We start from the raw sequence: 26,203 nt of genomic DNA, 5'->3' as shown, positions 1-26,203 counted from the left end.
ACGACTGGGAACTGGCCCATCCAGGACACTGGGTCAGATTCTCCTGGTGGCCCGCCGCACTACAAGGCAGACAACTCCCCAGCTGCCTGGGGGCACGGCACGGGTCCAGAACACGCTCGTGCCAGCGTCAGAGGGCACATCGAGGACTTGTCCTCAGGCAGCGGCCACGCCTCCTGGACGCTGTCCTGGGAGCTCGGAGACCAGCCAACGCCAAGAGGAAGGCAAGGACGTCTCAGGAGAGGCAGAGGCACAGAGCACCACCCTCGCGGAGCCCAGCGTGCCCGCGCCTAAGTCCGCTGCGCACACTGGGCCACCAGGGGCAGTGGGGCACTCCACGCCGGGTCCCATGAGGCTTCTGCACTCGCAGCCTCCGTGGCAACGCCAGGCATGCGGGCTGGGAGTGCTGCACCAGACCCCCGGGGTGGGTCATGGCGGGAGCAGACGTGGGGGGCGGGGAAGCCTACGCCCCTCCCGCACGGCTTAGCAGACCACCACGCAGAGAAACGGACAACCTGCGGGCAGGCCCAGGCAGCGTGCAGCCAACCAGAGCACCCGGGAGGACACACGGCCCCGTCTCGGAGCGCCTGACTCGCACCGCGGCCCCTCTCTCCCCAGGGAGCACATCCTTCCCGGGCAGAGCCCCGAGGACGTCCCCGCAGCTCCAGAGCACAGGCCAGCGTTTCGGGACAAGGAATCGCATGGCGACACCTTCCCGGTCCCGGAGGCAATAGGAAAGCCCGTTCTCGCTCAAGGAGCCCCGGCAACCCAGCGGGCTCCCAGGGGCAGAGGACACAAGGCACACGGGCCCCTACCGTGGTCGTGGTCAGGGTCGGGGTCGTGGTCATGGTCAGCCTCCTCGGTGCTGGGAGTCATGGTTGGGAGCGGCACGTCCGGAACAGGTTCCCGGGTGCCGGGCTCGGCGTCTGCGGAAGAAGAGGAGACATCACACACTTGGCCTGAGTGAGGGTCTCTGCCGACAACACACCTGCCTCCGCCTAGGAAACCAGGCAGAGCAATGTTCTCCCGGCCCCACACCTCCCGACGCCTCATGTGGGTGGGTGCCTAGGTCAGTGCGGAGACAGCACGGGCGCCTGCCTGCCTAGGCCACAAAGAATCCCGGCCAAGGGAAACTGGTGGCACCGGGGCCAGGGCGAGGGCCCGGAGCAGGGCGCGCCGTCCCCCCTTGTGCGTTGGGCCGCGCAAGGCCTTGGTGCCACCCCACCCTCCAAGTGGGTTCCCCTCCTTGGCCAGGGCTGGCGGGCTAAGAGCGGCCCTTCCCTTCCACACGGCAAGGCGACGAGGAAGGGGAAGTGAAAGGATCCAGGAACCAGGCAAGGGCCACCTCCGGGTTCCAGGGGGAGCCAAGAAAGAGCCTGACGGCACCCAGCCAGCCCCCTGTCTCAGGGGAGGGGCCTGGTGGGCACACCTCGAGCAATCCTCTGGGCCCTCCAGGACGGCAACTGAGCACCGTGTCCGGCACGGGCTCAGTCCAGCCAGGCCCCGCTGGACGGCTCCCCGCACGGGGGCGAGAGGGGAGAAAAGCGGACGGAGCAACCGCGCCCTCTCTCATCTGCGCCCACTCAGGGCACGGAGGACAGACGGGCCCGCGTGGCTGGCTCCACACACCAGCCCAGGTCTGGTCTGGGCCACGAGCGCACGACTGGGAACTGGCCCATCCAGGACACTGGGTCAGATTCTCCTGGTGGCCCGCCGGACTACACGGCAGACAACTCCCCAGCTGCCTGGGGGCACGGCACGGGTCCAGAACACGCTCGTGCCAGCGTCAGAGGGCACATCGAGGACTTGTCCTCAGGCAGCGGCCACGCCTCCTGGACGCTGTCCCGGGAGCTCGGAGACCAGCCAACGCCAAGAGGAAGGCAAGGACGTCTCAGGAGAGGCAGAGGCACAGAGCACCATCCTCGCGGAGCCCAGCGTGCCCGCGCCTAAGTCCGCTGCGCACACTGGGCCACCAGGGGCAGTGGGGCACTCCACGCCGGGTCCCATGAGGCTTCTGCACTCGCAGCCTCCGTGGCAACGCCAGGCATGCGGGCTGGGCGTGCTGCACCAGACCCCCGGGGTCATGGCGGGAGCAGACGTGGGGGGCGGGGAAGCCTACGCCCCTCCCGCACGGCTTAGCAGACCACCACGCAGAGAAACGGACAACCTGCGGGCAGGCCCAGGCAGCGTGCAGCCAACCAGAGAACCCGGGAGGACACACGGCCCCGTCTCGGAGCGCCTGACTCGCACCGCGGCCCCTCTCTCCCCAGGGAGCACATCCTTCCCGGGCAGAGCCCCGAGGACGTCCCCGCAGCTCCAGAGCACAGGCCAGCGTTTCGGGACAAGGAATCGCATGGCGACACCTTCCCGGTCCCGGAGGCAATAGGAAAGCCCGTTCTCGCTCAAGGAGCCCCGGCAGCCCAGCGGGCTCCCAGGGGCAGAGGACACAAGGCACACGGGCCCCTACCGTGGTCGTGGTCAGCCTCGGTGCTGGGAGTCATGGTTGGGAGCGGCACGTCCGGAACAGGTTCCCGGGTGCCGGGCTCGGCGTCTGCGGAAGAAGAAGAGACATCACACACTTGGCCTGAGTGAGGGTCTTTGCCGACAACACACCTGCCTCCACCTAGGAAACCAGGCAGAGCAATCCTCTGGGCCCTCCAGGATGGCAACTGAGCACCATGTCCTGCACGGGCTCAGTCCAGCCATGGCCTGCTGGACGGTTCTCTTCCCAGGGAAACTAGCGGGATTGGGGGTGGGTTTGGGCCTGTGTCAGGGTCGAGTAGTTGGTTCGCTGATGGTTTGATTTCACCCTACTCTCCATTTTGTTTGGCCACCTGTATAGTGTCTAAAGGGCTCAAGCCATGTGGAGACCCTCATGCACCAGTGGTGTATGTACGCTCTGGGTGTAATGGGAAGTACAATTTGTAATCTCAGTTAACCTGACTAGCATTCTGGCACTCTTTTCCCAGGAGACACGTCCTTCCTGGGCACATATCCAAGGTTCCTTCACAGCTTGAGAGCAGAGGCACTTATTTCTTGAGAAGGAATCACTTTGCAACAAATCGGAACGTTAAAGAGCATGTGAAGTGAAAGGATGCAGGAACTTGCAAGTGCCACCTTGGTGTTCCAGTGGGAGCAAAGAACCTTATTTCACCCAGACCACAGTCCCCTCTGAGGGGCTACGTGAGTATACCTCTAGGAATTCTCTGGTCCCTGCAGGACACTACTGCCAACCCCAGTTCTCATGAACCATGTTCAGCACATGCTTAGTCATGTCACTCCCTCGTTGACGCTCCCGCCATGTGGGAGAAATTCTTATGCAGCTGCACAATCTCCTCTGTGTTCACTCACAGGGCAGAAGGCAAGCGTGGCCGCACCGCTGTTTGGTCCGGTCTTTTTCCCTAGTGGAGGATTGGGGCCTGTCCCATTCAGGGCACTCTTTGAGGCTCATGTTGGGTTCATGTACTCCATGTCAGACAAATCTCAGAGTGTTTAGGCATGCTTTAAGAACACACTCATTCCAGCAGCAGAGATCAAATCCATGACTTCACGTCAGGCAACAGCCATGCTTCGTGGACACGTTTCCCGGGGTTCTGAGACCAGCCGAAGCAAAAAAAAAAATGATTGTCATGTTGGGTTTCAAACTCCATAGAAAACAAATATAAATGTCTTAGGCAGGATTGGGGAACCCACTCGTTCCATGTTTCAATTAGTGCATCTCTTTTCAGGCGGTAACACTGTAAGTCACAGATGTAATGAAATTTCTTTTAACTATCATTAGTCTATTTGTTGTGCTAGGGAGCCAACGAAGTACAATATGATGCCCAGTTCACTTTCTTAGTAGGGATCCTGGTGACAGTCTCTGTGAATTAATCTTTTCCCTCCTTCACTGCAACTGAAAACCTCAAGTGCCATTAGCCTTGCCCTCATATAATTGGTAAATTCAGTATTTGGTGGATGGCTCCAAGCATTTAGGGATGAAAGGTGAAAATGCAAAACCACCATGCCATCTCTCTAATTCAGTATCTCAGTTGTCAGAGAAAAGCAGCATGTCTGGGCATAGAAATGTTTCTTCATTTCTCCTCTTTATGAATTAGTTTTTATTGAAAAGAGTTCATGGTTTAGCCAAATGCAGGATTAGCACTTGGATTTTTGCTTTGTGTTGGAGTGAAGCTGCTCTAGGAGTCTAGGCTCTCAGCGTTCATCAACGTTCATCAATGGTAACTGTGTCTATGAGTGTTGCAGTGGTATAGTCTGCTGCAGTTCATAAGGATAGAAGTTGGGCTTGAGCTGAATATGGGTTTCTTTATCTGTATATCTTTGGTGCACCGAGAGTTCAATTTCAGTCTTGCCAGAGAGTGTGACAGCCAGGACCTTGTTCTTGGTGCTGAGAGAGACAAAGTTGACCTCCCCCTTGTCCTACTGGCAAGCCTTGATGATTCCAGTGATTATGGAACCAATTCCTGTGACTCTATACAGATGGGCCCTTCCTCAGCTCATTTCTGTGCTAAGAATTGCCCTTCCCCTTTCAGAAAAATAAGAGGATAGGCATAGATGAAATGAAAAGATCCAGTAATTAGGGAAATGGCCAGTATCCCGGTGAGAGCCAAGGAAAATGTGCCACTTTGCTAACCCACTGTCTTGGCATAGAGACAACAAGGGTGACTCACTCTCTAGGCATTTTATCCCTCCTGCACAGCAAAAGACGACTTCAAGTTAGGAAAGTTGCTCAACCATTTCGGCAAGTTAGTTCTTGAGGAGGTTTCAAGGAATTTTAGGAAAGATGGGATAAAATCCTCAAAAACCCTGACAACTGTTATTTTCAGTAACTCAGAAGACAGAGGACAAATGACATAGGTGGGCTCATTCCATGCTTAGTCTTGGTCTCCTTGCCCAGTGAAGGAAGTGTTTATGCCAGTCACACTCCCAGACACTGGGTCCAATTCTCAGGTAGATTTTATTTAATCCATTGAAGAAAAATCTACAGTTGTCTTGGGATAACTTTGGAAAACAGACCCTATGAGAGGTCAAGGCAACGATTTAACACCCCAGCATCAGGCAATCATCATGGAGATTTCCTTGAGGTTTCTGAGACCTCGTGAAGGAAAGGAGAGGGAAATACATATCATGAGTACAAGATGCAAAGACGGAATTCTTTTGGAGCTAAACAAAAGATTTTCTAAATTCATTGCAGATATATTATTTTTATTTGAGTAGCACTAGTCTACCAAACTTTGGAGTTACGATTTGAGGTAGCAAACGTGTGAGGATACAGAAAATGAACGTCTCGGCAAATTGAGTGCTGATTTGGTGTACGATTGTGAAGCAGTCATGATTCCAGCAGAAGCAAATGGTTGTCTCAGTGTTTGTGCCTCATCAGCAATTTTCTTTCAAGGGAATCTGCCCTTCCAAGGCAGAAACTGAAGATGTCAAGCTAGTTAGGAAACACACATTCAAACATTTGTGAAAAAGAAGCTCTTAATGTCACATTAAAAGATGGGCAGAGAACATAAAATGAAATCCTAAGTAATTCTGCTAACTGAACACATCCAGTGTTCAGAATGCAGAGGTCAAAAGACAGATGTGGGCCCTGGCCAGCTCGGGCTTGGCATTATTTGCCAGTAGACGATTTTGTTCAGTCACCACATCTTACACTGTGCCACACTCCAAGTGAAGTGTGAACTTTCATGTTGAAGGAAAAACAAAACCTATCATAGTACATTTTCCAACAGCAGACCCTTCTCAACATCAGATAACTGGTAATGAAGTTATTCTGAATCCAAATACGATACAAGCACATGAAAGGAGATACATGCAAACATGCATTATGGGAAAATGCTGTGTGAACTTCCTTTTGCTCAAGAAAAAAAGATTCCTATTCTAAATTCTCTTACATGTTTCCTGTTTGTCCTTGGATATCATTTTGAACTGTAATTTTCCTTCCAGAAAATATAAGCACAAGAAAAATAAAGGCAAACGGCATAGTCAGTGTTCCCGTGGAAGCCAAGTCAAGAAAAATATGAAGTCAAAACCATTGCCTTAGTTTGGTAGTCACACTGGTCATTCTCTAGCAAGAGAGTTATTAATGGAGGAGTTCAATTCCAGTTAGGAAAATTATACATTTTGGCAAGTTGGTTTGTAGCAGGCGTTCAAGGCAGTGCAAGGAAGATTCAAGTACATGCTTAGGAACCACACCAATTGTTCTCTTCAGTAACTCAGAAGACAAGGTTCAGAAGGCACGCACAGGCCAATCTGAAACTCGGGCCTAGCCTTTTTGCCAAGTGGAGGGTTTGGGTCAGTCACATTCTTTGACATTGGATCCGATTCTCGTGTTGGTTTTATTGATTCCACTGTGGAAAAATCTAAAGCTGTCTTAGAATATGTTCAGAAAACAGACTCATCTCAGCGTAAGATACAAGTAAAATCAACTCTGAAATCTCAACTTCATGTACTCATAAAGGGGATTTTCCTGAGGTTTCAGAGACCTCATGAAGAAAAGAAAAAGAAAACGTACTGGGGGCAGCCAAAATAGCTCAGTTGGGAGAGTGTTAGACTGAAGAAAAGGAAAATAGATACGATGAGAACCCACTGCACAAATTGAATCATTTTTTAGAATTGTTACTAATATAAAGAGAACAGATTTCGTGTATTTCACAGCTACAGTTCTAAGAAGAGAATCATAATTCCCCCCTCCCCCTCTCACTCTCTCAACCCCCTCTTTTCTTCCCTACTTTTCCTTTAAGTTTTACAAAGAAAAGCTTTCAGTCCACTCTATAGTCACAGGCTTAATTTATCACTAACCATATATTCAACAAGTAACAAAGTCGGAAGACTACAGTTCCACACAAGTATACACAAGGCCTAAGAAGAGCAATCATATCACAAAGTATCCATTTTATTCCTAAGTATTTTTTGTATTCTACATCACCTGCCACACAGCAGAGAAAATAAATATATTTGTCTTTTAGGGACTGGCTTGTATCATTAGGCTTAATGGTCCCCACTTGTATCCATTTCTATACAAAAGACAGGATTTCATTCTTTTCTTTTTATGGCTGAGGAGTATTCCACAGTGTGTATATACCACATTTTCTTAATTCCATTATCAGTTGATGGATATCTGGGTTGACTCCACATCTTAGCTGTTGTGAATTCAGCTGCAATAAACATGGGGGTACAGATGACACTTCACATGCTGATTTCATTTTCTTTGGGTTCATTCCCAGGAGTGGAATGGATCAGTCATATGGTAGATCTATTTTCAGATTTCTGAGGAATCTCCATACTGTCTTCCATAATGGTTCTACTAGTTTACATTCCCACAAGCAGTGGGTTAGGGTACCTTTTCCCCACATCATCACCAGCATTGATTGCTTTTTGAGTTTTGGATGATAGCCATCTAACTGGGCTGAAGTGAAAAATCATTGTGGCTTTGATTTGCATCTCCCTGCAGACTAGTGATCCTGAGCATCTGTTCACCTGTCTATTGGCCATTTCAATATTTTGAGCAGGAAAATTCCTTTCTAAATTCATTTCAGGTGTTTTATTTTTATTTAAATTCCACTTATATACAAAACATGAGAATTACTTTAAGAGGCGCAAAAAGGATAAGGACAGAAATACTGAAAATCTATCTTGAAAATCAATGATTGAATTTTGCAACTGTGAGACAGTTACAGAATAACTGGATTCAAAACGTTTGTCTTAGGGTAGGTGCCTCGTGGGCAATTTTCTACCAAGGAATTCTATCCTTCCAGGAAAGAAACTGAAGATTTCAAGCACATCGATAACAAGGTGCAAACCTTTTATAAACTATCCTTTGGCGTTAGGTGAAAGGAATTTTAGGGACATTTAAAGGAAGCACGCTCTTGGTACTCTTCAGTAACTCAGATTGCGAGGACAGAAGACGCAGGTGGTCCCTTTACAAGCTCAAGCTTGACTTCTTTTTCCTTTGGAAAGTTCTGGCCAGACACCATACCTTTAATGGGTTCAGACTCCGGTGACAGTGTCATCTTTTCCATTGACGAGAAAACAAAAGTAGTGTTAGTCTATTTTCAGTCACTTTTCAGTATCTGATTGCAGGAGAAGAATTTGTTTGGAATGTAAATATCATTTGCTCCCAATGTGGGTTTCTTTAAGTTCTGAGACATCATCAAACTAAGTATATCAAAGTATGTCTCTGAGAAAATGATGCCCAAGTTGAATACTCATTGTGAATCAAACCAATTCTTGTTTTGAATTGAAAGTTTGAGGTTTAATCCTTGAAATCATTTAAATGAAGAATCTTGTACTTTGGAAAAGTACCCATTAGTTTTCCACAGGGAGCCAAGGATAGAATAACATCATTGACTCATATTGGAGATTGTCTTGCAGTTTCTGAGACATCATGAAGACAAGTTTATGAAAGAACAATTAATGAAAAAATGATTTATAGATGTACTACTTTCTTGAGCAAAACAAATCCCTATCTTTCATTTATTCTAAGGTTTTTATTTTTAACTTTGAGTACTATTTATGTACACAACATACAAAGGTGACACGTTGGTACATGAAGGCACCAAATTTGGAACACTGGCAAGAAGCCTCTATGACATGAGGTCTTTTCTGTTCATCCCTAACACTATTCCCTTTCAAAGGGTTTCAAAGAGCACTGGGACTTGGGATGTGTCAGCTACCACAGAGTACCAAGCCTCGCCGATGCTTCAACAGGAACACACTGATTATATGGGAGAGAGTAATTCAGAAGTGTATGTGGAAATGCATTTCAAAGAATGAACTTGTCTATGCACACACTGTTTCTAGTTGTATCATAAATACCTATAATGAAAAAGTGTGCATTCATCTGAATATGTTTAGCAGCGAAGTCACATACTACTTTAAGTCCACGTTTCCTCAGCACATGAGGCACTCTCATTTGTAAGGGCTACACTTACATTTGGTTAGAAAATGGTTCCACAGACTAGATCAACACACGATCTCTCTGATGCACACATCATTTGCAAGAGTGGCGTGGTAAGTCAAGTACATCATCTTATCTGTGCTTTGGTCTCAGGACACCATAAAACCTCCTGATCTGTGCTACCCTTGTGAAGACAGAGCAGGTGGAGTCATGGGAGGGGTGGCATTACTCTTGGGGTTAGCCCTGAGCTACAGGACATCACTCAAGCTTCTCCTGTGACACCTGGCAGGCTTGCGGTCTGGTTCTTAGCAAAGGAGTGAAATTCTCCCAGAGAACCTGGCACGCTGGCCCTAAGATCCCACCTCAGGGAACTCTCACCTGGGCTGGCAGCACTCTGCCCCGCAGTGGCGATGACTTGCCGGGTACTCTCTCCAATGTTTCTTTTGGATTTCATACAGCTCTTCTTAGACTTCTGGTCAACTGCAAATATTCTGGGGTAACTTGCAATCAGAAACTCCACGAGGGAAAGCTGTGACACAAAAGGATGAACATGGGGTGCTCTTTTCCACTTGGCCTATTTAGGAGTCACAAGTCCTATGTGAACCGTGAACATCACAAAAATGTGAAATTCTGGATTCTAACAAAAATTTGCACTTGACAGTAACACATACGAACCAGTTTTATCTCATAAATGACAGTTACACTTCCAAGAATACTATGTAACTTGTCCAAAAACATTTCTCATTAGAAGACCAACATATTTTGTGGCCTAGTTGAATGGCTAATATTTTGATATCACTCGCTTCTTTGGCAAGAATGCAAATCCTGACTTTCACTTTTCCAACACAAACAAACAGGGTACTCATTACCTTTCTCCTTATTTCATCTTCGAGGGCTGGGCTTCTTGAAGTAGATCGCCAGACACACAGAAGGCTCGGGGTGATGCACAAAGCTAACTTTGATGTAGTCATCTGATTGTATGATGCATTACATGAGATTGCATATAATGATGAAAACAAGTGTCTTATGAGAGCTGTGTTAGTTCTGGGCAGATGGGCTAAAAGCCTAAACACAAAAAAATGCAGTCTTATAACAAGTCATTTTCCTCAGGAATTTGTAGATAAAAAAAAGGAAATACAGTAGTTTTAATGCCATTGACATAATCCAATGAAAATACAGACAAAAGGAGCTGTAAGTCTTAAAAAAAATTCCTATGATTTTTTTGCTGAAATCACAATGTGTTTTCATTTGGGATAACTTTGTAAATATCTAATTGAACACAGGTATATTAAAAACAGATGTTGTGTTACAGAATGTTCTCAGGTGAGAGCTTACTGAGGAAATTCAACAGCAATTAATTGAAAGCATTGCCCTTCTTTGAAAGGTAATAGTACAAGAATGCTGCCTCAAGACAAGAGTCTAAAGCAGTGATGGAACAAACACATCCCGGGCATGAATACATACAAAAGCGCTTGACTGACTTCAATTCTATAAGCACACACAGAGATCTGCACTTAGTTGCTTCTGACAATATGACGGTCAGACCAGTGGTCAACTGTTCTTGTAGCATGTCTCTGACACCAGCGGACTTCCTCCCCACCGATGTCATACATTCAGAATGTGTACAATATCAACAACTCCATAATAACATTTGGGGAGAAATAAGAACTCAATGACAATGGTAGAGTCTACATGTCTTCTGATTCTGGCTGTGGTGTGTGGGACTACAAGAACCCTCTTCACAATGTGCACTCTTCTAGTGGTTCATGCTCGAGAGCAGAAAATCTTTTTCTCAGACTATGTCGGTTGCCTTCTGAGGCATGTCTGGAATGCAGTACCAATTATATAGAATCACCTCTGGATGTCTCTGGCCTCCTCGTCATTCCCTTTATCAAGAACATCCAGCCACTGATCATAGAGGTCGGTTGAAAAGAGAGTGCCAGGAAAGGCTCGAAGACACTCCTTATAGAGATTAAAAAAGAAGTTATATCAATTTGTTGGCAAATATAGACTTGAGAAATTACAAAGAAAACATTTAATTGCAATATTTCATTTAATCTCCGCTTTTTCTCTAGACGTTCAAACTGTGACCTCCATAGAGTTTGGCCTCTAATTCCCACCATTGTGTACATGCAGAAACGGGTGCTTCCATTTCTTCTGACTTACTCTAGAGGTGTACACAGTCTGAGAAGTTTTGGAAGGGAAGAAAAACCTCATCTTATTGTCTCAATCATCTTTTGGAGGGTAGTTATTATGGCATAGTGGATTAATCTGCTGCCAGGGATGCCATCAACTCTTATCAGAGGGTCACTTCAATTCCTGGCTGCTCTACTTCTGATCCAGCACATTGCTAAAGTGCCCGAGAAAGCAGTGGGTAACTGCCCAAGTACTTGGGGCTCTGCCCTACTTCAGAGACCTGAAACAAGTTTTCGGTTCTGGCTTCAGGTTGGCCCAGCCCAACCTGGGCCACTCAGAAAACATGTGGAAGATTGACATCTCTGTATGAGCATGTGTGTGTGTTTGTGTCATTGTAAGCTTATTTATTTATGTAAAAGATGGAGTTGAAACACACACACACAGAGGGAGAGAGGGAGAGAGGGAGAGAGGAGAGAGAGAAAGAAACAGAGAGACAGTGAGGGAAACAGAGACAGAGAGGAATCTTCCATACACGAATTTACTCTGCAAATGTCCACATTGAATCCGGAAGCCAGGAACTCCACCCAGCTCTGCTATGTGAGTGGCAGGGACCACAGTATTTGGGCCATCTTTGGCTGCCTTCCCATGTCCATTCGTGGTAAGTTCATCCAGAACCAAGCAGCTGGGACTCAAATCAGTGCACATACAGGTTGTCTGTGTTGCAGGTAGTAGGTAAATGCACTGCGCTACATTGCCAGACCCATACGTGTCTCTCTCTTTCACTCTGCCATTCAAATATATAAAACAAATCTATATAGTCTTCTTTGCCTATATTTTAGCAAAATAGTACAAACTGACAAATCTGCTTATGGGTCATCCTAAATCATATTATGCACTGTGGACATGTAAACATACATACTTCACATTTTGATTTCAGACTAATCCTTTTAAGTCTTAGCAGCAAAGGTTCCGAACCAAATGAACTAAATATACACACATGTACTCACAGAAAATAGGAAGTAAGGACTGGACATTTTGACTATGTCTGTTCCCTGGGGCAAAATACTCTCCTAATAGCCTCATTCTACTTTCCTTTTCACTAGCTCATTGATCAATTCTTTACAAATATAACCAGAAGATGGTGGGATTTATATTTCCAGTTCATATCCCCTTGCTAGCTTTCTTTCCACTGGTCTCACTATATGGCCCATGACACTTTTCAATAGCAGTGAGTGTAGGAAATGCCTCTCAGTAAGTGTTGTGTTCATAATCCAGACATTGCTCACTCATTCTAGTAGTTCTTGAGTAGTCATTTATGTCATATCCAGTTTGGACTACTGGGGATAGAACAGTGAAGAAAACGGACAAAATCCAAGCCCTCTTATACCCTGACTATGTCACTGGCGTCCAATACTCTCCCACTGTAGTTACAGCCTTTGACTGTTTCCCAAGGAGTATGTCCAGTATGTGTGGAGCTCTGAATGATGGGGAAGTCTGGGATGGCTCAGGAGCAGCTTTGTCTGCTGGGTACTTACTTCCATGCACGTGGGGTATGTGTCCTCTCTTGGCTTTCCCTGTGCTGCAGGATGACTAGACGGGGCATGTTGTGGAAGTCACACTGTGAGCCAAGGAGATCATGTGAAGACGATTTGCTGTTGCACCTCTGCTTCTAGGGAGCTCAATGGCAAATCCAACTCCATGACTGTATTTATGTTTAGCCTGGACCAACTCTCCAGGTGATTCCCATGGTATTTATCAAAAATCAGACTCCAAAGTCCTCAGAGGGGTAACCACTATATCTTGTTGAAAAATGACATCAACTTCATGTACAACAGAAACAACACAAACATGTGACTGTCTAACCTAGTGTATATTTTTATGATCTGAGTGATGTACGTGTGGGCCCGGAAGTCATTACAGAAGTGTAACCATTTAACATGTGGCCAAGCATTGATGGAGGGTAAGGAAAGAGCAAGTGTACTGAGCGTTTCAAAGAATGTAAGGATATTTTTTGTAGTGATTACGGCATTGCCAGATTTTTGTTTCACAGCTGCTGAAATGACCAACAATTCAATTTTCCCTTACAGAAATGTACCTGGATACTTGTGATTTTACCATACAATTTTGAAATACATGTGTATTTTGCATCACCTTGGATTTTAGAATTCTTTGCTCAGGGATGGCACTGTTTCGCAGCAGGTTAACGCCTTGGCCTGAAGTGCCAGAATCCCATATGGTATGGGTGCCGGTTCAAGGCCCGGCTGCTCCTCTTCCGGCCAGGTTCTCTGCTATGGCCTGGGAAAGCAGTGGAAGATGGCCCAAGTCCTTGGGCCCCTGCACCCACGTGGGAGACCCAGGGGAGGCTCCTGGCTCCTGGCTTCAGATCGCTGCAGCTCTGGCCATTGCGGCCAATTGGGGAGTGAACCATCGCATGGAGGACTTCTCTCTCTCTCTCTCTCTGCCTCTCCTCTCTCTGTAATTCTGACTTTCAAATAAATAAAAAAAGAGAATTCTGTGCTCAATGGGCAGAGGCACAGAGAGCGAGACACACATGCACATACACGCACACTGTTCATGAATGAGGAAGAGAGACAGAGAGAGATCCTACATAAATGAATGGCTGCAATATCCAGTTCAGACCCTGGTTGAAGCCAAGAGCATCATCCTTGCCTCTCACATGGGAGGCAAGAACCTCAGTACCTTGGCCATCTTCCACTGCCTTCCCAGATGCATTAACAGGATGCTGGATCAGCAGCACAGCAGCCAGGACTTGAATTGGGGCTCTGATATACGACGCCAGCATTCCAACCCCCAGCATACCCTGCTATGCCAAACACAGGCCCAACATTTTAAAACTTCTAACCTAGCTTTGCCTGCTGCAACACTTTCAAAGTCAGATTCACAAGCTGAGCTTTGTGCTGGGGCTCGTTACTATGTAACTATAACTAGGAGTATTGGCTTAAGTACAATGGAAATGAACATAAGATGCCAACAGTAGTCAAAATGAAGGCAGCTCCAAATAGCAGAGTCCTGACACCACGTGTGAAGCAAAGGCATAAGAGACAGGGGAAAGAATGGCAATGAAAAGAATGGAATTTTCTTGGCATTTGTATGTATTTTTAATTCATTTTAAGAGCAATGTTTGCTTATTGTGGAAAACACCTAGAATGGTTTTCAAAATTTCAAATAAAGTTTCTTTGGGAAACTCTGATGTCATTAGGAAGACACTGTCAAATCTGGCAAATGCAGGAGATTTGTACTGGCCAAAATTCTATATGAATAACCAGGGTTTATTTGGAAGATGCTTGGGCAATTATAACTATGCTAGCATAATTCTACATGGAGCATTCAGATGAGGACAGCAAGCATGGAGTCTGAAGACTGGGAAAGCTATCTAACAAGCAGAGTCTGTCCAATGAAGGGAGTAGCTGCCTACAACCTGGAGTTTCTGATGTGTTTTTCAGTTTCTCAGACGCTTAACTGATTAGGCCTACTGCTCTTCTTGAGATGTCACGAGGAATGAAACCCATCACACAGCTTCCATATTGTGCATAGATGATGCCAGAATCCCCCTACCTTTAACAGTGTTGCTAACACAAGTGGCGATTCATTGCCCCAGTCGCCTCTATCTCCTGTGTTAAATCTTTCCTTTAGGGCTATAAATGACTTTATGTCACCAACTTTTTGAAAAATATTCTCTGTCTTTGGCCCTTTCTGCTTGATAATACGAATCACTTCCTGTGGAAAAGAAAAAGGAAAACTAATTAAAGGACATTTCATATCCACAAGCCCAGAACAAAAGCTAGCCCCCTGTAGAGAAGAGTATGGGAACTGACACAGCAGCAGCTGAAGTGAGGGAAGAAAATTTTGTTCAGTGTCTCTAAATATATGTTCAACCCATCCATCTGATCTGTGTCCACCCACTAAATTGTTTTGAATGCTGGCTTTAACCTAGTTTCCTTTTCAAGGAATGAAACTTGTACACCAAACTTCTCTGCTTCAAGCTTTTAGTGAATCACTCTCTCCTGTTTTACCATGCTGTTCTCATTATTTCCTAGTACTGATGGCCTTTCCCAACTAGGAAAATCTCGTTGCCACACTTGTTGCCAAACTTGTTGACTTTCATGTCCTTCTGCCTCATCTTCATGCCAAGAGGGGAACAGGAGTGTCACAGTCAGGTATCTCCAGGAATCTGTCATCTATTAGGTCCCTTACTTTTCATGAGACCTTGGGCATAGGACATCACCTTACTCATGCTTTCCTTTTATCCATGAATGATGTCACAGTGATGAGGATCCTAGCAACTCCTTCAACTTGTGAATGCTGCAAGGGCTGGGGCACCATCTAGCATGGAACTAACTTGATACATTCCTCCCCACCTCGCAAAAAATGCCCTACATCTAGCATAGTGTATGTAGATGTGCTGGACAATCAATGTGCCAACTCTTAAATGCCCTCCTGGGAAATAACATAGGCCACGTTCTGTGGCTTTCCTCTGACACATTCTCTTATGATAGAAGGATACATAAATGGCAGGTGATCCATCTAATCATCTGAAATACAAACCACGCCCACAGTGAGGGACGTTGAGTTCTAAGTTTGAGTCATCTAGACAAAAAGGAAATGAAGGAACACTTCAAGGAAGAGGCTAAAAGGGGAACATGGGGGGATGTCGACTCCAAGAGATTCAGAAACATTCCTTTTGCTGTGTGTGAGCAGGTGACTGGGTAACATCGCTGAAACCAGCAGAATAAACGGAACGGTTCTTTCTCCTGTTGCCTTTGAAGTAAGACCACGATAACTGAGCTGACTGTTCTTCTTTGAGGTCACATTAAGAAGGCATGTCAGCCAAAGCCAGGGACTGACAAATGATGGCCTCATTTGAAACACTTTTGGATGATGACACCAAGCCCTCAGAACGCTCACTCCTGAGGAGGGCTTCAGAAGATCAAAATGATACCTACCCAGAGTGTGAGGGTCAGGTCCTCAACACCAGACACTCTCAGGAGTGTTGGCACCGAAATAGCAGGAGGGGAGTCCTGGGGCAGGTCATTATGGCTTCTGGTAATGCCCCAGCAAGACAGACAGTTTGTGAGAAAGCCTGAGGAGAAAGTGAGACCATTAGCTGTAGAGGATCATTGACAGATTCTGTTTCCACCCTTTCCATTTGACAGGTGACTGTTTCCAGCCTTAGAAAAGACAGAAACTGATCCATTTGTGGTGTACAAGAGCTTACGATCTGAAATTGGCTAGTACCATCCACGTGACGTTCATGAACTTTTCTTCCCAATTTCCTATAAGCTGGCAGTTAGAATCAGGTGTTTAGCCTAATTGTTAAGATGCCCTAGGCTCATATCAGAGCATCTGGACCTGATGTCCATCTTTGGCTCCCAATTCCAGCTTCTTGCAAATGCAGGCCCTCTGAGGCAGTATGCATGGCTAACAAATTTGGGTTCCTACCTCTCACAAGCACAACATGGAATAAGTTCCCAAATTCCAGCTCTAGTCCTGCCTGTCACAAAGGAGACATGATGTAAATACCAGATTCCAGTTCTGTCCCTGGCCCATGGCCACGGCTGACATTTAGGGAGTGAATCAGAGGATAGGAAACTCAACTCAACTCTTCTCTTCTTTTCTCTCTCTCTCTCTCCTTCTCTTGTGCATGTGTGTGATGGTCTCTCAAATCAAACAATCAATTCATCAACCAGAAATGAAATATAAAGACTTGAGGAAGCTGCTCAGGTTCAATTCTGGCAGTGCTACCTACAGTTTTTGCTTTTTATTTTTTTGCATAATGAGACACCTCACATTGAGTTATACACATCCTCTTAAGTTTACCCAGTGGAGTCAGGTGTCAGAACTCATTTGAAAAGCAAAAAAATACAGTTGACATTCAAACTAAGTGGAGTCTCATAATCTACTTCATGCTAAGTCACCTTTCCCTATGAGATTTCCTGTTTGGTAGTCTGAATGCCCAACCACCAGCAACTCACTCCCATCAAAGAGATCTGCACTTCATGACACAAGCTCCCTGATATCACTCAACCAGCCTCTACCTCCCTCACTCTTCAGGGTTACAAAGCTTAACCTGTTCCCCAGGTGATTTGATTTCACCTTCTTCACTTGGTTCCCAAATGAGTGGCAGGATCCCGTGGGGCCTTGTTCCTTGTGCCACCCTGCCAAGCTATACAGCCTATATTTTAGCTACCCATCAAGCTCTGCCAACTGAACGCTGAAGAGGAATTTTCCACAGAAAAGAGGATCACCAAGGAAAACATGAGTTTGGAGTATCTACTGCTCAGCTGTGCACGTTTTCTTAAGAAGGCACCTAAACTTTTCTTCTTAAATGACCGATTTATGCTGAATATCATAAAAGGCACCAGAGGAGTCAAGGTGCAGTGTGATAGACAGATGGGTGAAGTTGCCAAAAACAATCTGTTTTTGTTTTTTTGTTTTTTTGTTTTTTTTAAGATTAATTTTGACAGAATTACAGAGAGAGGTAGAGACAGAGAAAGGACTTCCATCCACTGGTTCACTCCCCAGATGGCCACAACGGCTAGAGCTATGCTGACCCGAAGCCAGGAGCCAGGAGCTTTTTCTGGGTCTCCCACATGGGTGCAGGGGCCCAAGGACTTGGGTCATCTTCTTCTGCTTTCCCAGGCCATAGCACAGAGCTGGATCGGAAGAGGAGCAGCCGGGACAAGAACTGGTGCCCATATGGGACAGCTGCGCTTCAGGCCAGGGCTTTAACCCACTGTGCCACAGCACCGGCCCCCTCCCCAAATATCATTCATCAGCCATCTTCTTGGCATTTCTGGGCCCCTGAATGCATCACCATCAGACAAACAAGGGAGGGCAATCCTCATGGTGCTATATCACTGAGGAAGCCAGGATAGGCTCCAAGATGTGCCACTTCATCAGCCAGTCCAGTTACTCAATTCTTTGGACTTTCCTTTGACTCAACTTGTTTAAGAATGATGCTATCTACACCTCATTGCACTAATATAATGTATTACTCAGCATGGCACACAACTCATCACAACCGTGAAGAGAATTACTTTCTTCTGTAATCATTTACAATCAAATGGTGTAAGGGATCCCACACATCAGTTTCCTCACCCTAAAGTAAACTTTATCTCCATTCTCTTTCTGGTTAGTTAGTACTCTCCAGATAGCATGCAGTCACAAAGTAATCCAACACCAAGCATTCAAAATTCCACCTTTTAAAAGGAGACAAGAAAAAAGCAAATGCCATCTCAAATGCAGGAGGCTGCTCATACATACTACCATATCCAACTCTTTCTTTAAAACAGGCAAGAATACATGGTTTAACTCGTGCACAACCTGGTACACCTAGGACTCACCTGATTTCATTATTTAAAAATCTATTGGGACATAATCCACTACTTAGTTGTCACACAGCTAAGCAATGAAGCATCATGCTCCATACCTTGATATGAATCTATACATCCAGAACATATGGGAACAGAGAGAGATGAGTGCCATTACAATCTTTCTCAAACAAAAATACTTTTGGTGCTTAGCTGAGGCTTTCATAAGGTACATTATTTACTGAGAGCGCATGCTGCTTCTGTGACCAATGGAAACAGCAGCCATTTTCCATGAGACACATTGCATAATTCAACAAGCTCACTTCAAAAACACTGAGCCTTTCTGACACTCCTGGCGATACTTCTGGTGGTGGCATTCTCTTGCCCAAATGGGGGTTGTGGATGTTTACAAAGTTCAGATTCACAATCTTGCATAGGAGCAACATTTATAGAATATTGCTATATGCTCAAAATTACAACCAAAACCACATTTATAAGCTATATAAATCACAGAATATCCTCACAAGAAAAGTACGAACACCATTCACAGTGGAAATCATTATATTCTTGCCACAATATTTCCCACCTTACTAAAAACTGTTCTTCAGAGAAAGGTCTCTCAAAAGAATATTGACAAGTAGGGAGAGACTGGAAAGCAAAAAGCTGAAACATCCCTGATCGTAACTGTTCAGTCCATGTCTGGTCTAGATATGCATCTGAAGCCTGGAGGAAGTCAGCATGCCGTGGGCATAATGAAGAGATCAATTCAGGAAGCAACCCCCTAGCCACTTCAGCCCAAGCCAGAAGAGATCCAAATTCAATGCCACAGTTTCTCACCATCCTGGAGATCTTCCATATAAGGTAAGTCTAAGGCATGCAGTACATTGATTACTTCCTGCTCTCACTCCAGGTTCAGGGTTACCCTCTGGAATGCTTAGTCTTCATTTCCAGGCCTTCACACATGATGCTCTTCATTGTAAAGATTTATTTGTAATACAGAATAACACACAGAGAAAGACATCTTTCATCACTTTGTTTTTTTCCCAAATGGCCACAACAACCAGGGACAGGGCTGGAGATTAGAACTCCACCTGGGTCTCCCACATGCGAGACAAAGGACCCAGGTATTTGGGTCATTTTCTGCTTCCTTCCCGGGCACATTCTGATAAAGCCAGCGAGCTTCATCCGAACTGGGAGAGCCAGGACTCAAGCCAATGCTCTGATGTGGATTGCAGGATGCAGCTTAACCCACTGTACCATGATGCCAGGCCACAAGAAACTTCTCTCTACAGACACATAAGTTTGTGCATGCATTATTTTATGGAGCAAATGCTCAGGGTATCCAGAGGACACAAAAGTTCTAATGTAGAAGAACCACCACAATCCTCCTGGAAGTGAGATGGGTTCTGACTTTGAACAGTTTCTCTAAGCCTGGTTCTTGGTGAGTACTGGGTCCCTGTACTTATGCACACCTCCTCCCTCATGGAGAACAGCTCTCTGTCATGAATTTTTTTCTCAGGAATGCATGGATGAGCAGAGAGCAGAACCCTGCTGGAAATTAGACTTACCGCACCGGCGCTGCCTTTTAGCCGTGTGCCTGGGCTTCAACACGAACTGGATCCCTCCATCAGACAAGATCTCCAGAACGGGATCCTCCATGCTCAGGGCGGAGGTGGACTTCCCCGGTTCCTGATTATGAAAGGCAGCTCGATGGTAGCTTGCTTGGATAGCATATGGACACTCATGCCCTAGGCAGAGAAAAATCTCAATACACATCAGGCTGATGGTGACAGGTATGATCAAACATGCCTTGTTGTCAGTGTGGGTACAGCACCGGGGACAGCTCAAGTTCTCCTGGGGCTTCTGCAAGGAAGAGAGCTGTGTCTTGGGAGTGAGCATCAGGTGTGCTCTCTCTGGGGAGGCACTGCATAAAGCAGGCACCCAGGCAGAGGACCTTTCCAATGCAAACAGAAGTAGTAGCCCATTGCCTAGCTTAGAAGACCAAGATCCCTCAGTGCACTGCACACTGATGACTTGTTATTTCCGTTGTAAAGTAGAAGGCCTGCTAAAATCTGCCTTGACTCCAACTAGATTTTTAACGTCCTCATATGAGTAAACATGAGTAAACATCAGTGGTCTGCATTTTTTAAATGATTGGGCCATATATGTCATGAGTTGCTGTAACCTAGAATCTCTCTCCCACGATGTTAGATCATGAAAAGAGACTTCATTTCTCTGTCAGTTTTATAGCCTGTGATTCTCAAGAGCACTGGGGCCATGGTCTGCTGTTACACTTCCCTCCTACTTTGGCCCTCTCGGGAGCCCCTCACAGCTCACTAGCTGAGGGAGTGCTGCAGAGTGTTAGAGACCCAGAGCCATCCTACCAACTGATGTTCACGGAGTACATGTAATGTCATTGCTTTCCTCTCTCAATTTTAAATTGCTGGCAACCCAAGAAATTCTCAAGATCCTCTGCTCCTGGTGGGTATTAGCAATTGGGATGTCCATGAAGACACCTCTGTCCCACATTGGACCACCTGGTTTGGTCCTTGATCATGGATCCTGACTGAAGCTCTCTGCAAATGCAGATCAGACCCTAAGATGCAGAGCTGTTGTCTTGAACACTGATGTTCCTGCCACTCACGTGCAAGACTGGACTGATGACCTGCCTTCTGGCTCCTGGCCCTTGCCCTAGGACACCTCCAATCTTCGTGGACCTTTAAGGATAGAACTAGCAATTTAACATTCTGTGTCTATTTTTGCCTCTCAAAAACTAAACTTCGAACATGTTTTCACGATTCTGTGCTGTCAAAGGGATTTTCTTTTCAACAACAAAGTGAAAGCTCCCTTTATTCAATTTCTGACATATTAGTTAAATTTTCCATTTCATGGGACATTAATACCCTGTTCAGAGCAAGAATTATAGCAACTTGTCTCTTTCATGGTAAAAGAAGCTTCTACAACTGCAATATTAACAAAACCAAACCATCGGCATAACCAGGACAGAAAAAGATGATCAGGAACTGAGAGCATATTAAACACACATCCATAAGGACCGCTAGGAGTCACCAACGACAGATACACTCTTAGGATTTCTTGGAGCCAGTCACAGTGCATGCCATTGTTCGGGTCCAAATCATCCTCCAGAAAAAACATTTTACATAAACAAATGCCATCTACTCAATAAATTCATTTACAGTATTTGATTTGCACACTAACTCTACTGCTATCTTTATTTTAATTTTTTTTTATTTTTTGACAGACGGAGTGGACAGTGAGAGAGAGAGAGAGACAGAGAGGAAGGTCTTCCTTTTTGCCATTGGTTCACCCTCCAATGGCCGCCGTGGCCAGCGCGCTGCGGCTGGCGCACCGCACTGATCCGATGGCAGGAGCCAGGTACTTATCCTGGTCTCCCATGGGGTGCGGGGCCCAAGAACTTGGGCCATCCTCCACTGCACTCCCTGGCCACAGCAGAGAGCTGGCCTGGAAGAGGGGCAACCGGGACAGAATCCGGCGCCCTGACCGGGACTAGAACCCGCTGTGCCGGCACCGCAAGGCGGAGGATTAGCCTAGTGAGCCATGGCGCCGGCCTCTATTGCTATCTTGTTACAAAGATGTCAAAATTAAGGAGAAACATCATAAAATCGGTGGTTGGCTTTTGTCCTCAGATGTATTTAGCAATTCCTGAATTTTGAGACTGACAAAGTACATTCAGAAAGAACAGAAACTTTATTTTCAAATTTTGTAAGTGACTTGAAAACATTATAAATTACACATTAGTTCCTTTACATGACTGTTGAAAGAAGAATAGGAAGATTGCCCAGGTAAGTAATACTGTTTGATTTTCATAGAAATCACCAGCATTATATTACAAAGTCTATGACAAATAGTATGCCTCCCTTCCTTTCCAGGGCTTGTTTCTATGAGAGACACTGAAACACATGATGATTCATGAATGGTTTCTTCTTTATATAGGTTAATTCAACAACTATTTTAGGAGAAGTATAATGTTTTTATCAACAACCTCAAGATCAAGTGCTAGAAAATTCAACAAAAAGAATGGCTGAACTGTACATGTTTGTTAATCAAAAAACCTTTTAGGAGTTTGAATGTGATTATCTTAATTTTTAATCATGCTCAAATAACTTCTTGACATAATTTCACAATAAATATATATGTGTTTGCAGATGACATGCATGCATGTATACACACACACACACACACACACACACACACATTCATAAACACAGGGGAACCAGAAACTCCACTAAAAGACTACTGGAACTCATAAGAGAGCTTGGTAAAGTTGCAGGATATAAAATCAATGCAAAAAAGTAATAGACTTTGTGTACCCAGACAATGCCAAGCCTGACAAAGAACTGGTAAGATCAGTCCCATTCACAATAGCTACAAAAATGTCAACACCTTGAAATAAACTGAACCAAGAAGGTGAAAGATCTCTACAATGAAAATTATTGAGCATTAAAGAAATAGAAAACAGACAAAAATGGAAAAATCTTCCATGTTCATGGATCAGAAGACTTATCATCATAATGTCCATATGAAAGAAAGAAATTTACAGATTCAATGTGATCCAATGAAAATACCAAAGGCATTCTCCTCAGATCTAGAGACTATGATGCTAAAATTCATACAGAAAAACAAGAGAGCCCAACAAGCTCAAACAATACTAAACAACAAAAGCAAAACTGGGAGCATTACAATACTAGATTTAAAAGCATACTACAGGGGCCAGCACTGTGGTGCAGTGGGTTAACACCCTGGCCTAAAGTGCCGGAATCCCATATGGATGCCGGTTCAAGACCCCGCTGCTGCACTTCCAATCCAGCTCTCTGCTATGGCCTGGAGAAGCAGCAGAAGATGGCCCAAGTCCTTGGGCTCCTGCACCCACGTAGGAGACCTGGAAGAAGCTACTGGCTCCTGGCTTTGGATCAGCACAGCGCCGGCCGTTGTGGCCAACTGGGGAGTGAACCATCGGATGGAAGATCTCTCTCTTTCTCTGCCCCTCCTCTCTCTGTGAAACTCTGACTTTCAAATAAGTAAATAAATAAATAAATCTTTTTTTAAAAAAGCATACTACTATAATCAAAACAGCTTGGATCTGACACTAAAATAAATACATAGATCAATGAAACAGAATAGAATCTTCATAAACCAATCCAACATGTACAACCAACTAATCTTTGGACAAATGAGCTAAAATCAATACCTACAGAATGGTCAGTATCTTCAACAAATGGTGCTGGAAAGTTGTATATACATGTGCAGAAGTATGAGGTAAGAACCCTACCTATATACCTATATACCCTATACAAAAGTCCACTCAAAATGGATCAAGAATCTCAATCTATGACATAATACCATCAAACTGCTAGAGAACATTGGAGAACCTCTGCAAGACACTGGCATAGGCAAACACCTCTTGAAAAAGACCCTGGAAGCAAGGAGATCAAAGCAAAAATACACAAATGGGATTACATCAAAGTAAGAAGCTTCTACAAAGGAAACACTCAACAAAGTGAAGAAGCAACCGACAGAATGGAATAAAACACTGGCTAACTATACAACAGATAAAGGATTAAGATCCAGAATCTATAAAGAGCTCAAGAAACTCAACAACAACAAAACAAGCAACCCAGCTACAAAATGCTCAAAGGACTTGAACAGGCATTTTTCAAAAGAGGACATTCACGTGGCCAAGAGACACAAGAAAAATCCTCAGGATCACTAGCTACCAGAGACATGCAAACAAAACCACCATGAGGTTTCACCTTACCTTAATTAAATTGGCTTTCATGCAGAAATCAACAAACAATAAATGTTGGTGAGGACGTAGGAAAAAGGTACCCTAATACACATCTGTGGAAATGTAGATTAATACAGCCATTATGGAACACAGTATGAAGATTCCTCAAAAACAGGAAAATACACCTATCATGTGACCCAGCCATCCCACACCTGGGAATTTACCAAGGGAAAGGAAATCAGTGCACGAAAGAGTTATCTGTACCCCCATGTTTATTGTCGCTCAATTGCACAATAGCTAGGATATAAAATCAACCCAACTGTCCATCAACCAATGACTGGATAAAGAAAATGTGCTATATACATACTATTCAACCACAAAAAAGAACAACATTCTGTCTTTTGCAAGAAAATGGATGCATCGGAAAACCATTATATTTAGTTAAATAAGCCAGTCCCAAAAAGACAAATATCATATGCTTTCCTTGATCTGTGGTACCAAATAGAGTACAAAAATTTAATGTATATGAGTAAAATTCACATTTTGAGATGTGATTATTGTTTAAAGCCCTTGTCTGTAAATAATAACCTGTTCCTCTACTATTTAGAACAGTGTTGTTGTTCTTTCTTACTACTGGTAAATTTTTTACTTAGTGGAGGGTTAAGCATATGATTTTAAAGTAAACTGAAAGTATGTTATTATAAAACTTAAAAGAAAGAATAAGAAAGGAAGGAGGAGGGAGAGTGGTATACTTGGACATAGACCTGACAGATTTTGCAAGACTTAAAAATAGAGATTACCTATGAGACTAGAAATGGAAAGGGGAATACAAACCAGTATATGGGCATCAATCAAATGTTTGGAGAGATGAAATTCGACCCCATTTTCATTTCATTACAAAAAAAGAAAAAAAAAAGGACTATTCCAAGACAGTTGTGCTATCCACATGGAAAAGCAGAGAATAAAACTTCAGTTTCTTTTCCAACTACAACTTAAATTGCTGTATGAAGATATGTTGTCAGGCACCCAGGGTAGAGTATACACTTGGCAATTCCTTTTATAAATGAGTACTGACTACATGAGGTTGTTTTCTCCCTTGTAAAGATATTTAAGCTTAAGAACAAACAATGCATAGTCTGGAAATTAATAGTTACCATTTTGAAGCAATACATTTCATTTTTTATTTTGCTGGACACTTACCGATGAGCGGGTAAGAGGTCTTTCTCTGGTTTGAATAGACCCACAATTGGTAGTCCACTTCTGAGCCCTTAGAGACAAAAAGAACTAAGTATCACAAGTCTTTGTCAGGGCATACTTCAAGGATGTATTTCTTTTGTTTTTTAGAAAACTTTAATAAATATAAATTTTGAAAGCATTTTCCCCCCATAACCACCCTCCCACTCGCAAACCATCCCATCTCCTACTCCCTCTCCCAACCAACTCTTCAGTAAGATTCATTTTTAATTCTCTTTATATACAGAAGATCAACTTAGTATATACTAAGTAAAGATTTCAACACTTTGTACCCACACAGACATACAAAGCATAAAGTACTGTTTGAAGATAAGTCTTACCATTCATTCACATAGTACAACACATTAAAAACACAGATCCTACATGGGCAGCAAGTGCACAGTGACTCCTATTATTGATTTAACAGTTGACACTCTTATTTATGACGTCAGTAATCACCCGAGGCTCTTGTCATGAGCTGCCAAGGCTATGGAAACCTCTTGGGTTCACAAACTCCGGCCTTATTAGACAAGGCCAGAGTCAAAGTGAAAGTTCTCTCCTCCCTTCAGAGAAAGGTGCCTCCTTCTTTGATGGCCTGTTCTTTCCACTGGGATCTCACTCACAGAGATCTTCCATTTAGGTCATTTTTTTTGCCACAGTGTCTTGGCTTTCCATGCCTGAGAAACTCTCATGGGCTTTTTAGCCAGATCAAGGATGTATTTCTTTAGCATTTCTACATTTCCAAACAAGAAAATAATTGGGACCAGTGCCAATGCTATTCGAGTTAACAGGACTGACCGAAATAACTTCGGTCCCTTTCTGAGCCTCCAAGACTACACC

At 44.6% G+C, this 26,203-nt stretch overlaps 1 protein-coding gene across 1 annotated transcript; it reads right to left on the bottom strand.

Annotated features, from left to right (window-relative positions):
* Positions 1-8,666: 8,666 nt before the first annotated feature.
* On the bottom strand, positions 8,667-25,391 carry LOC149124835 (rho GTPase-activating protein 20-like). The gene is made up of 8 exons (XM_089301954.1): positions 25,331-25,391; positions 19,932-20,111; positions 15,997-16,133; positions 14,609-14,770; positions 12,568-12,650; positions 10,752-10,858; positions 9,766-9,961; positions 8,667-9,425 (listed from the first exon to the last, which is right to left on the bottom strand). The coding sequence occupies exons 2-7, from the start codon at positions 20,020-20,022 to the stop codon at positions 9,954-9,956; spliced, it is 588 nt and encodes a 195-aa protein (XP_089158080.1). The 5' UTR covers positions 20,023-20,111; positions 25,331-25,391; the 3' UTR covers positions 8,667-9,425; positions 9,766-9,953.
* Between the last annotated feature and the right edge of the window lie 812 nt (positions 25,392-26,203).

This window comes from Oryctolagus cuniculus, chromosome 8 (genome assembly GCF_051225735.1).
Source record: "Oryctolagus cuniculus isolate XC-2025 breed Fujian yellow rabbit chromosome 8, ASM5122573v1, whole genome shotgun sequence".
NCBI lineage: Eukaryota > Metazoa > Chordata > Mammalia > Lagomorpha > Leporidae > Oryctolagus > Oryctolagus cuniculus.
Note: the sequence above shows the minus strand (reverse complement) of the source record. Positions and strands in the feature narration are given on the sequence as shown.

What these genes read in the sequence shown, in the direction of transcription:
- LOC149124835 (XM_089301954.1), bottom strand. Translation starts at nt 20,022, where the DNA reads ATGGAGGATCCCGTTCTGGAGATCTTGTCTGATGGAGGGATCCAGTTC. An exon ending in ACCTGACCCTCACACTCTGG is followed by an intron (nt 14,771 to 15,996) that starts GTAGGTATCATT and finishes TCTTTTCCACAG; the next exon opens with GAAGTGATTCGTATTATCAA. An exon ending in CATACCCCACGTGCATGGAA is followed by an intron (nt 10,859 to 12,567) that starts GTAAGTACCCAG and finishes AATCTCTATAAG; the next exon opens with GAGTGTCTTCGAGCCTTTCC.